This window comes from Carlito syrichta, unplaced genomic scaffold (genome assembly GCF_000164805.1).
Source record: "Carlito syrichta isolate Samal-C Ts95f unplaced genomic scaffold, Tarsius_syrichta-2.0.1 Scaffold288891, whole genome shotgun sequence".
NCBI lineage: Eukaryota > Metazoa > Chordata > Mammalia > Primates > Tarsiidae > Carlito > Carlito syrichta.
The window spans coordinates 232,318-249,933 of NW_007232987.1; the positions used below are offsets into that span (position 1 = coordinate 232,318).

Genomic DNA, 17,616 nt, shown 5'->3' on the forward strand with positions numbered 1-17,616 from the left:
AAAAAAAAAAAAAGGGATTGGTTGGCCGGGCTCGGTGGCTCAGCCTGTAATCCCAGCACTTTGGGAGGCTGAGGTGAGTGTACTGCCTGAGCCCACAGGTTCGAGACCCACCCAGACAACTTGGCGAGACCTTGTCTCTACAAAAAATCAAAAAAATTAGCCAGGCGTGGTGATGCGCACCTATAGTTCTGGCTACTTGGAAGGTTGAAGTAGAAGGATCGGTTGAAGGCTGAGGCAGAAGGCTCGCCAGAGCCCAGCAGGTCGAGCCTGCAGTGGCCGGGAGTGTACCACTGCACTTCAGTAACAGAGTGAGACTTCAACTCAAAAAAGAAAAAAAGAAAAAAGAAAGGGATTGGTAGTAGTGGGAAACTGCCAGGGGTGGGGGGCACATAATATCAATAAGCATATCTGATCTAAAACCAGGCGAAGTGGGGACTAATGGGAGGCCCAAACTTTACCTGTATGATGACCACTTATATACCTAATCCTGAATTGTACCCCACATCTTTAAAATAAAAACAGAAGGTATTGAAAGAATTTCTATTTTTTAAGCAATCTTTTACCAAAGAGATCCTATTTGGTGCCAAGCACAATAGCTGAACCGCAGATAGAAGCCTACAGTTTACTGGTAAAAAGATCATGAGAACAAAGTTCTGGATGACCACACAACTGGAAACTGAGGAGTAGATCCTGGAAATAAAGACATAGAGATCTCATCTTCTGCTCATCCCATAGGAGTCCTATGTCTGACTCCTGACACAGGAGACAGTGTGAGTTCAAATAAGTTAATTCTCTGTTAACAGACACATAAAAAAATCAGTACTCTTTAGAGAAATACAACAGAATCCAGAGTCTCTCCTATGCTTTATTCACGATGCTCAGAATAAAACTACTAGTCATACAAAAATAGCACAAGGGAAAAGGTAATCAATGATGAGATTTTAGAATTAGCAGACAATTTTTTTTTTTTTTTTTGAGTTGGAGTCTCACTCAGTTGCCCAGACTGGAGTGCAGCAGACAATATTTTTATTATTTATTTATCTATTATTTTTTAACTTTTTGAGTCAGAGTCTCACTCTGTCACCCAGGCTGCAGTGCAGTGGCACGTTCATGGGCACCGCAGACTCAACCTGGTGAGCTCAGGCAATCCTTCAGAGCTTTCCAAGTAGCTGGACCTACAGGTGTATGCCACCACGCCCAGCTAATTTTTTGATTTATTGTAGAAAGGAGGTCTTGCCAAGTTGCCCAGGCTGGTCTCAAACCCTTGGGCTTAGGCAATCCTCTCGCCTCTGCCTCACAAAGTGCTGGGATTATAGGCATGAGCCATAGTACCTGGCCCAGCAGAGAATAATTTTAAAGTAGCTATTATATATAGAGCTTACTGGAGGTTTTACAGAAAAATATGTTCCTGAACATATGACAACAGAGAAAATCTCAATAGAGAAACTATGAAAAAATAACCAAATAAAAATTCTAGAATTTAAAAATTTAATATTTGAAATTAAAATTCACTGAATAGGCCTATGAGATGATTAGCAATGTTCAATGAAAGAAAGAATTAATAAACTGAAAGATCAATAAATATTATCCAGTTGGAAAAAACTGAGGAAAAAAGATTAAAGAAATAGAAATAGGGCCTTATTGACTTACAATATAAAAAGGCTTAAAAATTTTGTCATTGAACTGCCAGAAGGGGAGGAATTAGACACTGAGATATAAAAATTATTGAAAAAATAATGGCCAAAAGTTTCCCAAGGTTCGTGAAATCATAAATTTACATTTTCAAGAAACATAGAGAACTCCAAATAAGACAAATATAAAGAAAATCATATACTGCCAAACTGCAGGAAACCAAAGATAAAAACTGCAAAGGAACCAGAGATAAATGCCACAAATAATCACTGACTTCTCAACAAAAACAATAAAGACCAAAAGATAGTGAGACAACATCTGAAGAAAAAAAGAACAGAACAATCTGTCAACTCAGAATTCAGTGGTGACATCCCCCTGCTTCCCCCATGGTGCTGCAGAGGACTGAAGTAGGCCATACTCTAATTCTGCAGTAATGACGCAGTGGCCTCTCTCAGTGAATGACGGGAAGACTGTGGTGTGGAGCCCTGTCTACTACTCCTAGCCTACATGAATGACAACAAAGAGGCAACACCCAAACCTCGCTCAATACGAAAGGTGGGTAAAAGTTATGGAGGGAAGGAAGCTGGGGAAAAGGATTCTTTTTTTATTTTTGAGTTGTTGCCTTACTCTGTCGCCCAGGCTAGAGAGCAGTGGCATACTCACGGCCACCCCAGCGTTGACCTTCTGGGTTCCAGTGATCCTTTTGTCTCAGCTTTCCAAGTAGCTATCACAACTGACTAATTTTAGAATTATTGTAGAGATGAGGTCTCACCATATTGCCCAGGCTGGTCTCGAACCCACAAGCTCAGGCAATTCACTCGCTTCAGCCTCCCAAAATTCTGGGATTACAGGCTTAAGCCACTGTGCCTGGTTAGATTTTGTTTTTAATGCATTTTTTCCCCTAGAGGTCAGTTACTAGAATGAATGCCTTTCTTGATATGCAATTGTATAACTAGACTGATGACAAAAATATTTGAAAAAGCAGAAATTTTTATTTTTCTTAGGCGGAAACTCTAACTCCATTGTTACACATTAAACCTAATTTTTTAGCTCTGGATCCCCAGCCCAACTGGTCGATGCTGGGGTGGCTGAGAGCGTGGCACTGCACTCTAGCCTGGGCAACAGAATGAGACTCCAACTCAAAAAAACCCCAAATAAAAACCAAAACCAAAACCTAATTTATTATTAACAGCCTCCAAGTATTCAAGTTTTCCCTCCCTACTGGAAATATTTCTTTAAAAAATTAAAATGAAATGCTTGCAAAAATCACATTTTTCTAAGCTTAATACTTTCACAGATAACCTGAAAATTTACACCAATGTCATTATTTTAAGCAAATAGTATAAATTACTATCCAAGTTCTGTCAAGGAAGCTTAGATACGAATTTTAAATAAAATGTTGATTAAGAAACATTGTGGCTGGGCTCGGTGGCTCAGCCTGTAATCCCAGCTCTTTGGGAGGCTGAGGCTAGAGGATTGCCTGAGCCCATGGGTTCGAGACCCGCTCGTGCAACTTGGTGAGCCCTAGTCTCAACAATAAAAAAAAAAAATTAGCCGGGCATGGTAGCGCATGCCTGTAGTTCCGGCTACTTGGAAGGCTGAGGTGGAAGGATCGCCAGAGCCCAGCAGGTTGAGGCTGCATTGGCTAGGAGCATGCCACTGCCCTCCAGTCTGGGCCACAGAGTGAGACTCCAACTCAAAAAAAAAAAAAAAAAAGGAAAAGAAACATTGTACTCAACTACACATTTATGAAGAGCTCTCAAACACTAAATAGAAACTGGATACAATTGTGGAAAACGCTAGGTCATATAGAACCTCCCTGAAGATTAAATTCTTATAATCTTTAATACAAAATCTGGCCCTCAATCAATTATTACTTTATTTATAGGTATATTTATAGGTATATCAATTATATACTTTAAGTTACAGATTATGAAAGAAACAAAAAGAAATGAGGGGTGACATTTCCTAATTCAAGAGAACATGTATTTACTTTTTAAGAGAAGATTTAGCAAGTCTTTTCAAGATTTAGCAACAAGAGAGAAACAATTATGTAAGAAAAGCTGCTGGCACCAGTTGACTTGAATTTGGGCCTAAACTGGCATCACTTATTGTAAGTTGGGTCAACTTACTCTAAGTCATCACCAGCAGTTACCATGTCTATTTAGTTGGTAAGCAGAAAAGGTGAAGAGCTTCAATAAGTATTGCCCTTTTTACCTTCCATCACACTAACCTGCCTTGACCCTCCAGATAGGTTAGTTCTCATTACTAGGAGTAGCCTGTACCTCTTTGTAAAATTTATTACATCTGTAATTAAATAACTGAGTGTGTAGTTAATTATTCAGTATCTGTCTTAACAAGAAAGTAAACTTCACCAAAGCAATCTGCATGGCATTTTTTAAAAGATAGGTAGAAAGAACTTATATAATTTGTTTTTAACTCAAAATGTTTGTAGCATTTATATATTAATGAAAGGAATTTTATTCCCCAGTAAGGATGTGTTCTATGTCACCTTAAAAATAATTTTCCAGGCTGAGGTGAGTGGATTGCCTGAGCCTGTGGGTTCGAGACCCGCCTGGGCAACTTGGCGAGACCTATCTCTACAATAAATCAAAAATTAGCCAGGCTTGGTAGCGCATGCCTGTAGTTCCAGCTACCTGGAAGGCTGAGGCGAAAGGATCACCGGAGCCCAGTAGGTCGAGGCTGTGGTGGCTGGGAGCGGCCACTGCACTCCAGTCTGGGCAACAGAGTGAGACTCCAACTCAAAAAAAATAATAATAATTTTCCATGGTCTTCTATTCATATATACAGACACAAATAAGATCACAATATACATAAAATTTTACCTACTTTTTTCTTCTGCCATATACCTTAAAATATTTTCATGGCCTTATAAAAGTACAGTACCATTTTTAATAATTATATAATAATTCGTTATAATAAGTATATTCTATAATTAAGTTAAATAATGCCCTACTGTTGAGGATTTAGATTGCTTTTCACTTGTTAAATGATAAATAATGCTACACTGAGCATTCTTTATCCTATTTTTCCTTAGGATAAATTCCTAAAACTGGAATTGCTGAGTTAAGGTACATGTGTATTTTTTTAGCTTATTTATAATGTCAAACTATCCTCCAGAAAAGTTTGAACGGACACACACACACACAACCTAGTCTAATCAAGTAATTCATAAAGTTTAAATGAAATGATAGGTGTTTGAAGAAGATATTATAGGATTAATTAAAACCTTGCAAAAATTTTTAAAAATTGCATAAATGAATTCCAACTGTTTTGTGTGGATATATACAAGGCAGAAAATGAAAAAAAATCTATTGATAACTCAATGAAAAAAGTAAGTGCTCATATAGTATTTACAACTAGCTATTCTGAATCAGTCTAGAAATTAAGAGACAATGTTATCACACACATTAATTGTTTACTATAAATATTCTCCCTGCAGCAAAATGGCAGAAATGTCTCAAAAGTAATTTCAAATGAAGCAGATGCTAAGAATAAATCACATGAGATTTTTAAAAAGCTTGATCTTTTCAATTAGACTGTTCTCTTTTGTTATTACCTTCATTATAGTTTATAATTTTTCAGTTTTAAAATTAAAGTATTTTTTTCATAGTAGAGTAAGCATTGCCCCTTTTGGAACTCAGAAGAAATATCAAACATCTCACATGTTTCATCATCATTATTATTATTGTTGTTGTTGTTGTTGCTGTTGTTATTGAGTAGGGGTCTCATTCTATCACCCAGACTGGAGTACAGTCACACAATCATGGTTCACTGCAGCCTAGAAGTCCTGGTCTCAAGTAGTCCTCCCTCCTCAGCCTCCTGAGTAGCTGAGTAGCAGGTGCATGTTAACACACCCGGTTAATTTTTTAATATTTGTAGAGACGAGGTCTCTTTCTGTTGCCCAGACTGGTTGCAAGCCCCTGGGCACAAACAATCCTCCTGCCTCAGTCTCCCAAAGTGTTGGGATTACAGGTGTGAGCCACTGCACCCAGCCTCACATGTTTTATTAAGTATTCCTTCAAGTGTGATCTGAGGACTACCTACGAAAAGATAACTAGAAACTTCTTTAAAATACAACTTCCTGGGCCCCATCTCCTGAGATTTTGATTCTTCATATTGCAAATAGGGCCCAAGAATGTATATTTTAGCAATATCCAGTTGTGATGCTTATGAATGCTGAAATTTAGGTAATTTGATTTACTATTTTAATGATTTAACACAGTATCTAACAAAATTACAGCACACAAAGCCAGAGCAATTTATGATTAAAACAGCATTAAGCTCAGGTCAACACTTAGACAGTAAAGCACCTGGAATCCCAGGTAACAGTTATTCTTAACTCTTTCCACTTACAGAGTAAAGATTTAAACTGTTGAATCCATTTCTTTCCATCTCTGCTACTGCTCCCTATTTTTCAGGTCAACATTGTCATTTTCTTGTACTACTGCAAAAACCTCCTAGTTAGCCATTCTGCCTTCAGCCTGCCTCTTCTCTAATCTATCCTCCATGCTGACCTTAGAATATGCTTCCCCAAAAATGTCAGATCTAATAAGGTCACTATCTAAAAATGGATCAGTGATTTACCATTGCCCCAAGAAAAACTCCAAATTTTGCATCCAAAGTTTAATTTTTCTAATAAATGATAACTCTTTGTCTTTGTTTGTTCTAGCTCCTTTCCATATCACTATTTCTTTTACATCAAAGAAATATTTCCAATATTTGAATACTAATATGTTAATAGGCACCATCTAAGGCTCTCTACTGATTAACATACTGGATTTCCAACTTCACTGTTTCAGCTATTCAAAGGAAATCTTACACTGGGTGCTCAAATAGTAAAACTGATCAATGTGGAGCTTCTCAACCCTCTCACCTCTTTTCTACCTGTAGGTGACACATACTCAGGGACAACATAAGCACACCCTGGTTATGGCCCCAAGCAGGAGGCTGGAGTCTGGGAGAGGTCCTCTGAGTGGCCAGCCCAGGATGTTCCCTTCCCCTTCAAGCTCTGGCCTGGGCATGCAAGTCATAGAGGCCACAGGCAAAGTATTCTCCACGCCTGCTGACCACATCTTGCAGCTCTGCATAGTGAATGTTTTCATGTAACCTTCCTAGAAGCAGTCTGAACCTATGCTGGTTCAGACCAGATTGGGCATGCCTAGATCAATGCCCACAACTTTTGGTTACCTTTTAGTTCATTGTAATACTAAAAATCTCACCCCTAGAGGAACTTCACAGAGTACATATGACATATGTATAAGAACATTTTCATACCACACCTACACACTAGAAACCTTTTCCTTTTCATCCTTAACTCTGTACTCTGCCCTATGTAAAATGCTATATAACCTGTGTGCCTTTTACAATCAAAAGTGGTTTTTTTTATCCAGACAGCTGCTCCTGGACCATCTTCTCAGTAAGTTCCCAAATAAAGCCCATGTCTTATCCATTGTCTCCAGGTCATTTGTTCAGCCTCTTGAACACAGTGCCTTCCCTTTTGGGGTCTTTGGGAGCCCGGCACAACATCACCCACAGCAACTCCTGAGGAGGCTTCACAGAAAATAATTAGATTTTAAGAAATTGAAATCTAGATTCCTTTCCAAAATAAACACAGACTTGGTCTGAGAATTTCTTTTCTGCACTACCTCCTGGTAATACCCCATGCAAAATCTTACAGACATTGCACAAAAAGCACCATGCCCTTTTACACTTGGATGCACAAGAGGTTTCTTTTGCCTGCAATTCTCTTCCCTCAATCTTGTCTCCTTGGAGAACTACTAATTCATCAAGCCTCTGTTCTCTAATCTATGTCCCGGAAGCTGGTTAGGCCGTGTCACACCTTCACAGTGCTGGCAGGAAACAAACCTCCTGCGTAGCACTTATCACACTGTACTATAAGTTTTCTAGTCCACTTCTCCACTAGACTGTCAACAACTTGAGTGGAGTGAAAATATTACAGTTTCATATTTACACTCCCCAGTTTCTAGAACACTTTCTGAGAATAGTATATATTTAATGTCTATTGAATAAAATAATACATATTAAGATGTTAGTCTCAAGTCTCTAAAAAATTATTATAATATATTCAGTATATTCAGTTTACATTTCCAGAATTGTTAACATTCTAAAAAAAAAAGACTTGGTGCTTAATGAGGTAAATCTTTAATTCAGTCACTCAGATCAATTCAATTCTCAAGTTTTTAAATTTTAAAATGTTTAAATCAAAATGGCAAATTAAAATTTTGTTTAAATTGACTTGCTAATAAATTACTGGGTATCTACTGTGTTGCCTGAATAATAGAGAACCATTAAGCTGTGGGATCTTATAAACTAGGGAGTCAAAAATAACACACATGAAGACAAAATGGACAATATAAGATACATAATACATTGTGAAAATGAGACTGCATATTCCACAGACTTGGAATCACAGATGGGGAAAATCAGAGGTAAAAGGTCCTTAAGTAGTGAGACGATCTGATCTAACATCCTGATGTTATAGCTCAAAAAAGACAGATCTAGGTGAGAAGTTAGAAAAATAGACAAATTTTAGTTTGCCTATGGAAGGCATGATGAAAGGAAGTCAAACCTGAGATGGACCTTATTAAAGTGGAACTCATTATACATAAGACAGAGGTGAGAGTATTCCATGAAAAGAGAAGATGAGCCAGGCATGGTGGTTCAAGCCCGTAATCCCAGCATTTCGGGAGGCTGAGGTGAGAGGACTACCTGAGCCCATGGGTTTGAGACCAGCTTGGGCAACATGGTGAGACCTCAACTCTACAATAAATAAAAAAATTATCCAGGCATGGTAGTCCACATCTGTAATTCCGGCTACTTGGAAGGCTGAGATGGAAGGACCGCTGGTAAGACTTCATCTCTATAATAAATTAAAAAATTAGCCAGGAGTGGTGGCTATAGTTCCAGTTACTTGGAAGGCTGAGGCGGAAGGATCACCTGAGCCTGTGGTGGCCGTGAGCATACTACTGCACTCCAGCCTGGGCGACAGAGTGAGACTCCAACTCAAAAAAAAAGAAAAAAAGAAAAAAAAGAAAAGAGAAGATGAGTGCAAACGATAGTAAAGGGTAGGAAAGGTTCAATCTGATCTCAGCACACTTAGTGGGAAGTGAACAGACTGAATGGATATTATGGCTTCTAAAGCAAAGCAGAGGACTTCACACCTTATATAACAAAAAACAACTCACCAGAAAATGAAATAGATCATTTATAAAGCTCTAAAAATTCTAAGTTAACTGCCTTACTTTCATTTAAGGAGAAGAAGTCACAGAACAATTATGTGATTTCCTCATGGTCAGTAATATTATAAAATAGCCTCACTCACACTCTTTTTGCTACCTAATACTGCTGCTTTTGGGGCACTTCAATGAACAAGTCATTCTTCAAATACAGTAGAAGTTGGCTATTTCTCCAGGTTCTAAACAGAGTTTGTGTGAAGGGAGGGCACATTCTCTTGTGTGGAAAAATCCTCACATTTATGAATTATGAATTCCTGACAAAGAAAAATACATCCACTGGTTTTAAAAATGACCCTTTAAAAAATGTACTACTTTCCAGACATGGTAGCTTACCCTGTAATTCCAATCCTTCGGGACGCCGAGGCAGGAGGATCACTTGAGCCCAGGAGTTCGAGACTAGCCTGGGCAACATAGTGAGAACTCGTCTCTACAAAAAAATCAAAAAAATTAGAAAGGCATGGTGGCATGTGGTCATAGTCCCAGTTACTCGTGAGGCTGAGGCGGAGAGATTGCCTGAGCCCAGGAGGTCAAGGCTACAGTGAGCCATGATCATGCCACTGCACTCAAGTCTGGAAGACAGAGTGAGATCCTGACTTAAATAATAATAATAATAAAATTAAAATGTACTATAATTCCTTACAAAAATATGCAACCAAAATTTTGTATGAAACATATTAACAGAAAAAATGTTTAAAACTGAGGTCTCCATATTGAATGGGCAGAAAACTTTACCATTCTTCACAATCATGCTCAAAGTGAGTATTTCCAGTAAGACAAATAGTAGAGAGCATGCCCATTCTTCAAATTAAAACCTGTTTGATTCCATAAATCTGAAATTGATTGAACAAGCATATTAAGAAGACAAATCAGAAAGAGTCTGTCAAATGAATTCACTGAAAATGTTTTTCAAAGATTGAGAACCATGTGTGTTGTTGTGTTACCACATTTATGACAGTACATCTGTGATTGCTCACCACCATAACTTACCCCAGTTTTATCACATAAGCGTAAAGTATGAAACGATCCAACAGCAAATAGTTCTCCATCTGGAGCCCAGGCAACTGAGGTAATAGGATGCTCATGAAGTTGTGAATTGTACATCAGGTGACCATAACTATCCCACACCTACAAAAGCAATTTTTAAAAATCTTTTATGACAATCACATTATTACAAACAAGTTTGTCCTCAATAAGGTAGCAAATAAAAAATTTAGAAATCACCTTATAATATTAGCAATTACATGTCTTTATCATCACAAAAAGAGGAAAAAAGTTGTATTCCCTGAAACATAAATATTTCAAAAAGAAGCTATTTTATAACACTGTCATAACTTTCAGATTTTACTAAATCTTTTATTGTATTAAACATAAAACATATTCATTTTAAGTCTGTTAAAATTTAATAGTAAATTTTAAAATGTTTAGTTCTTTGCTTAAATTTTATTATCCCATAAGTGCCCTATCAACTTACTCTAAAAGTATTTATTTCAATTAAATTTCCTCTAACTTGGCTGGGTGCTATGACTCAGGCCTGTAATCTAAGCACTTTGAGAGGTGAAGGTGAAAGGACTGTCTGAGCCCAGGATTTCAAGACCAGCCTGGGCAACATGGTGAGACCTCATCTCTATAATAAAATGTTTTTAAAAATTAGGCCGGGTGTGGTGGCTCAACCCTGTAATCCTAGCACTTTGGGAGGCTGAGGTGAGAGGACTGCCCGAGCCCAGGGGTTTGAGACCAGCCTGGGAAATTTGGCGAGACCTCATCTCTACAATAAATCAAAAAATTAGCCGGACATAATAGCACACACCTGTAGTTCCAGCTACTTAGAGGGCTAAGGTGGAAGGCTCGCCTGGGCCCAGGAGGTCGAGGCTGCAAGAGACCATAAGTGTATCACTGCACTCCAGCCTGGGCAACAGAATGAGACTCCAACTCAAAAAAAAGAAAAAAAATTTCCTCTAACTCTAGTTACATTAAAGCTTATTCTTCTCCACAAATTATTTTGGTCTCAAACTGATCAATGTTTAAGAAACCAGTACAACTGACTTTTTAAAAACTTATATGAACTGATTTTTTTTTTTTTTGAGTTGGAGTCTCATTCTGTGATCCAGACTGGAGTGCAATGGCATGCTCACAGCTACCACAGCCTCGACCTGCTGGGCTCAGGTGATCCTTCTGCCTCAGCCTTCCAAGTAGCTGGAACTACAGGCACACGCCACCACGCCCAGCTAATTTTTTGATTTATTGTAGAGACGAGGTCTCACCAAGTTGCCCAGGTTGGTCTCAAACCCCTAGTCTCAGGCAATCCTCTCGCTTCAGCCTCCCAAAGTGCTGGAATTACAGACTTGAGCCACCATGCCCAGCCATGAACTGATTTAAACTGAATCACAGTAAAACTAGGAGCCATACTAATGTTGTCACTTATTAAGTCAAATTCTATAGATCAATGAAACAGTGTTTAAGAAGTCTAATTTTAAAACCTCTTAAAATTATAAAATAAATTGCTACATTATTAGAGTTAAAAGACATAGCTAAAGTAAAAATCTAAAAGAATATTCTTTTTTTTTTAATGCGTTGACATCCTCACTGTATCACCCAGACTAGAGTGCAGGGCATAATCAAGGCTCACTGCAATCTCAACCTCTTGAGCTCAGGCAATCTTACTGTATCAGCGTTCAGAGTAGTTGGGACTACAGGCGCATGCCACCAGGCCTGGCTAATTTTTTACTGATTTTTTGTAAAGCCAAGGTCTCACTATGTTGCACAGACTGGTTTCGAACTCCTGGGCTCAAGCAATCCTCCCACCTCAGCCTCCCAATGTGCTGGGATTACAGGCATGAGTCACCATGCCTGGCCTAAAAAAAAGAATATTCTTATATGCTAAATACTTTGTACCTAAATTTGATTCTTTCTACCAGAGATAAATCTAAACATCACCTACCTTATATTTACAGTCTTCACCAGCAGATAAAATAAGATCATTGACTGAGTTCCAATCTACTTTTAAAATAATGCCATCGTGAGCTTTCCACTATAAGAAAAAATAAATAAAATACTAATTATAACTTTAAAAGCACTAAAATGTTTTCTATAAGAAAATATACTTTGCCTTTTTCTAATGATTCCCATGTCACCTCCTCAGGGCTTCCTATCTTTCTTTCATAGCCAGTGTATAATACCTCATTTGTTTGTTTCATTTCTAATCTACACTAATGAAAGCACCTAGCACCATGATATCCACCATACAGCTTACAGGCTTATGAATTTCCTCAGTTGCCTGGATTCCAGATGGAAAATCACTTGCTGCTAAACTATTTTGAGTTTGACATTTGTGTGATAACACTGAATGAATATGTTATATACTCCCAAAATGTCAGCTGAATCCAAATCTTGCTGTTTCCTCCATATAGAAGGTCCCATTACTGAAACTCCCTTCATGCTTGCTTACTAAGTTTTCTTTTCTTTTTTTTTAAACTTCTACTGCAGAAACAACTTCTTTATTACCCTCTTCATTTCACTCTCTTCTGCATATTCCCCTAGGTTTCACTTTTACCTTCATGTGTCTGGTTCACAATTGAACGACTATTGCATTTATAATGTAACCAAAAGATGTTTTTCATAGATAAGTATATATTCTATATATACAGAATATATATATATATATATATATGAACATTTTCTTTATACTATAATTCAGGATATCAACTTATATATTACAGATATTTACACATTACATATCATACATACATAATTTTCAACTCTTTTTTGATTTATTAGGCATTTTGTAAAATTCTTTCTAATGACAAGCTCCCTGAAGGCAGAAACTATGTTGTTTCACTTTGAATATCTCATATCTAACATAGTGTCTAGTAAATAGTAGGTATGTACCTCATTTTTACCAAATGAATAAATACACAAAAATGGGCCAGGCGCAGTGGCTCATGCCTATAATCCCAGCACTTTGGGAGGTGGAGGCGAGAGGATTGCCTGAGCTCAGGGGTCCAAGACCAGACTGAGCAACATGATGAGACTTCATCTCCACAATAAATTAAAAAATCAGATGGGTGCTGTGGCGTATGCCTGTGGTTCTAGCTACTTGGAAGGCTGAGGTGGAAGAATAGCCTGAGCCCAGCAGATCGAGGTTGCAGTGGCCATGAGCGTGCCACTGCACTCCAGCCTGGGTGACAGAGTGAGACTCCGACTCAAAAAAGAAAAAACACAAAAATGTTCTCACTATAAAATCAAGTTCTGGGTGTCTAGAAGGTCTTAAAGGAAATGAGGCATATACTTCTGAACTGCATTCCATAAGCAAGAATTAATTAAGCATTCTTTTTATGGACAATCTAAATTTGAATATATGTTTATGCTCAAGGAGACTGCAGCTGCTTTAGTTTCCCAAAAAAAATCGCACTAAGTTACTAATTATATTTTAAGTTCTATTTCACACTAGCTGTATTTTGGCAATGGGTATGTTTCCTTTTCTCCACTACCTCCTGGCCCAAAGGTTCTACTGAACCACTAAACCATATTTTAGTTGACCAATGGTGATATAAGCAGCTTCCTGAGTTTTATTTGCATATAGGTATCTAAACAAATTCACATAACTACAAACAAAAGGTATATGCTGAAAGATAAACCTGCCTGTTTTTGTTGTATAAATTCATAGCAGGTTTTCAGAGTACAAGTAAATGGCATGAAAGGACTCTGACTAAAGGTAGTCAGAACCAGTCCTCTTTCCCAGCTTCTTTCCCTTACCCAAATTCTTTACCTTAGTTGCATAAGGGCAAGGATTTGTATCTTCTATTCTTTGTTCCCACAGTTGTTAGCAGAGTATTCTGTACAATGTGAAACTGTAAAGGCATGCTGACTATATGAAATCTACATGGCATGATCTATATAGAAATTACTAATACGGAAACTCAAAGTCATGTCTATCTCCTTACTACCTGAAATCACTTCACCTCAACTGTTAAAAAATACTTTCATACCTGCTGTAGCCCATTGATCCTGACCAATAAACCCCTTACCCAAGACCTAGTCATTCTGGCCTTCTGGTTGACTAAATGGTAGAGGTGGTACAATAACTCATAACAGCTTAATGGCATCGATAATAACAAGTACTCTATATTGAGTACTTACTATATGCCAGGTATTGTCTATGCACTTTGCAATTTAACTTTTTTTTTTTGGAGTCAGAGTCTCACTCTGTCACCCAGGCTGGAGTGCAGTGGCATGCTCATGGCCAACAGCAGCCTTAGCCTGCTAGGGTCAAGCAATCCCTCCACCTCAGCTTTCCAAGTAGCTGGAACTACAGGTATGTGCCACCACATCCAGTTAATTTTTTTATTTATTGTAGAGACGAGGTTTTGCCAAGTTGCCCTGGCTTGTCTCAAACCACTGGGCTCAGGCAATCCTCTCACTTTCGCCTCCCAAAGTGCTGGGATTACAGGCATGAGCCACCGTATCTGGCAAATTAACTCATTTAATCCTCACAACAATCCTGTTAAGTAGATAATAATGTCAATAACTAAGAGATATGTCTTAAGAATTTATCTTTTTTTTTTTTTTTTCAGTCAAAGTCTCTGTCACCCAGGCTGGAGTGCAGAGGCATGATCATGGCTCACTACAGCCTCCTAGGCCCAAGTGATCCTCCCTCCTCAGCCTCCCGAGTAGCTAGTATTACAGGAGTGCACCACCATGCCAGCTAATATTTTTTATAAGGATGAGGTCTTGCTATGTTGCCCAGGCTGATCTCAAACTCCTAGGCTCAAGTAATCCTTCCACCTTGGATTCCTAAAGTAGAGGGATTACAGGTGTGAGCCATCACACCCAGCCAAGAATTCATCCTAAGGATAAAAGCTGAGCTCATGTTTTCTTTTGTGCTGTTCAGAAAGGAAGAAGAGTTCAAAGATATTTCATAACTTGCCTAAGGTCCCATATAGGCAAGTAGTAAAGATTTGAGCCCAGATGATTAACTCCAAAGCCTGTGTTATTATCCAAATCATACTGTGTCATTATCAAAATGTAAAAAAAAAAATCATTCTGTCTTTTAACACTGGACTCAGATAACACAATCCTGGTCACAGGCTTAAAGATCTTCCATTCATTAGTCCCACTCTCACCTGTCTCAACTGCCACCATTGTTTTTCTTGCTTTTGTGTGGTTCTCTGCCCCTTTCTCTCACATTTCTGAACAATCATTTTTCCTCGTCCTTGGGCTTAGAACAAACTTTCCTCCCTACCTTCAATATTCAGCTCCTAATTAACTCTTCTTCTTTTCCAAATAACACAAAAAAAAATGTGAACTCAACATTTATTAAGATAAATTCTTAAAACATATGTTCTCTATATAAGTTAGTAAAGTTATAGTCACACAATTTGTTCTAAGATTATTTTGACTCCTTCTTCTCTCTAAAAATACTAAAAGAATGCTAGGCTCTTAGAGAGAGAGTTCAAGTGTTTGAGAAGATAATAATGATAATGACGATGATGATGATGAAGATTTTAAAAAGGTCTAAGCAAGCTCTTAAAGTTTTATAATGTAGTTCTGTTTTGTCTCAAATCTATACATGCCGACTCTGTTAAATATAAAGACGTGTGGTTGTGCCAAATCATGTGACAATTTACTAACTCAAAACATCTTAATGGTTTACTGATTCATGTGAGTTGGAATAAGGGGAAAATAAACGTTGCTGGAAACATAAATAGATATTCCCCATTCTGTAATAAAGGCTGATAAAACCACACTAAAAACAAACAAAACTTCAGATTGTAAAAAAATACCACCAAGAAGAAAAAGACTCCTAAGCAAGTGCACTTTAGTTGAGCAGTCAGGCAGATCCTAATAACAACTTGCAAATGATGAGAAGTACCTGTAAAACTTTAGCATTTGGTTGAAGAGGTTTAATGATCAGCTGCTTGCCTGCTGTGTAAAGAACTTCTTCTGAATCAGGGCCCCATGCTACCGAATACACTGGTGTTCCTATAAAAAGAAAGAGGAAAAAAAAGACTGGTAAACTTTGATCATTATGCCTTATAAAAACAGAGATTGTTAAGAGGATCAACAAAGCAATTTTGGGTGTCATTTTGTTTCCTCTTTATTCAGTGGACCTTTCAACCTGGAATACAGCCTGATACTGAAATACAGACTGGGTTAATACAGACCTTAGAAAATCAACTGTGAGCAACTGACATACTACATTTTTAACTAATTAGGATCTTGCTGAGACAAATATGGAGTTTAAAATATCTCAGATTGCCGGGTGCAGTGACTCAAGCCTGTAATCCCAGCACCTTGGGAGGCTGAGGTAAGAGGATTCCCTGAGACCAAGGGTTTGATACCAGCCTGGGCAACTTGGTGAGACCCTGTTGCTATAATAAACCAAAAAATTAGCCAGGTGTAGTGGCTCGCACCTGTAGTTTCAGCTACTTGGAAGGCTGAGGCAGAAAGATTGCCTGAGTCTAGCAGGTCAAGGATGCAGTGGCCGTGAGCATGCCACTGCACTCTAGCCTGGGTGACAGAGTGAGATTCTGACTCAAAAAAAAAAAAAAAGAAATCTCAGATAGTGTGCTACTGAAATACATAAAGGAAATATACTTCTTTTTTTTTTTGAGTTAGAGTCTCACTCTGTTGACCAAGCTAAAGTGCAGTGGCATGCTCACAGCCACTGCAGCCTCGACCTACTGGTCTCAGGTGATTCTTCCACCTCAGCCTTCCAAGAATCTGAAACTATAGGCGCGTGCTACCACACCCAGCTTATTTTTTGATTTATTGTAGAGACAAGATCTCGCCAAGTTGCCTAGGCTGGTCTCGAACTCCCGGACTTAGGCAATCCTCTCGCCTTGGCCTCCCAAAGTGCTGGGATTACAGGCTGAGCCACTGCGCCCAGCCTATATTTCATTTTTTTAAGATAAAAAGAGTTATCGGAAAATGCATGGTTTATTTATCATTTTCCATCAACAGTCACCAGTGACTCAATGTATACAGTAACTTAAATTTTCCATATTGAAATACACATGGCATACTCACCTTATAGATTAATTCTCATATCTGATGCCACAACAGACAAAAGAACTTCCCCTCACCTGCTGCTTAAGTCATTGGTAGAAATCTCCCCATCCCAAAATGATCTGTCCCTCCCCACCTGTGAATTCATAAATAGCAAATTAAATATCAGATTAGGGAAAGTTTTGCTATTTAATAGGTTTGGCTTTAGCTCTAAAGTTTGGCTAAGAAAGGCTCAAATATCTTATAACAAGGATAAAGTTCACTCTATTTCCAGGGGAAAAGTACAAGTTTGATTTACCTACCACACTATAAACCACATTAAACTTGATCCTGTTTTCAATTTCCGATAGAAATTTAGAGATGGTATTTTTAAATTCAAATACATTTAAGGACAGTATTTCTTAATTTGATTACTTTCTAAATTACCTAGTATCTTCTGGAAGCCTATACTTTATATGAGCCAAAAGTTTTTTTTAAATGACTATTGTATTTATTGAAACCACTTGCCTGGTCCAGCTTCCTATTCACTAGGCAAATGAATCAAAGTTATACAATTAATCTATTAAATATTAACCCATTTATATTTACAAAGTCAAGCTTTTAAAAACTGTCTAGGGGGCAAAAGATATGAACAGACATTTCACAAAGGAAGACATCCGAGCAGCCAACAGACACATGAAGAAATGTTCAACCTTACTAG

General features: G+C 38.0%; 1 protein-coding gene across 2 annotated transcripts in view; it reads right to left on the bottom strand.

Annotated features, from left to right (window-relative positions):
• IFT80 (intraflagellar transport 80) overlaps positions 1 to 17,616 on the bottom strand; it is a 168,376-nt gene that overhangs the window by 103,745 nt on the left and 47,015 nt on the right. For both annotated transcript variants that reach the window (XM_008053944.2, XM_008053943.2), the window contains exons 4-6: positions 15,781 to 15,890; positions 11,851 to 11,940; positions 9,900 to 10,037 (exon numbers count right to left, since the gene is read on the bottom strand). In XM_008053944.2, coding sequence (XP_008052135.1) covers positions 9,900 to 10,037; positions 11,851 to 11,940; positions 15,781 to 15,890 — 338 coding nt within the window. The remainder of the gene's footprint in view (positions 1 to 9,899; positions 10,038 to 11,850; positions 11,941 to 15,780; positions 15,891 to 17,616) is intronic.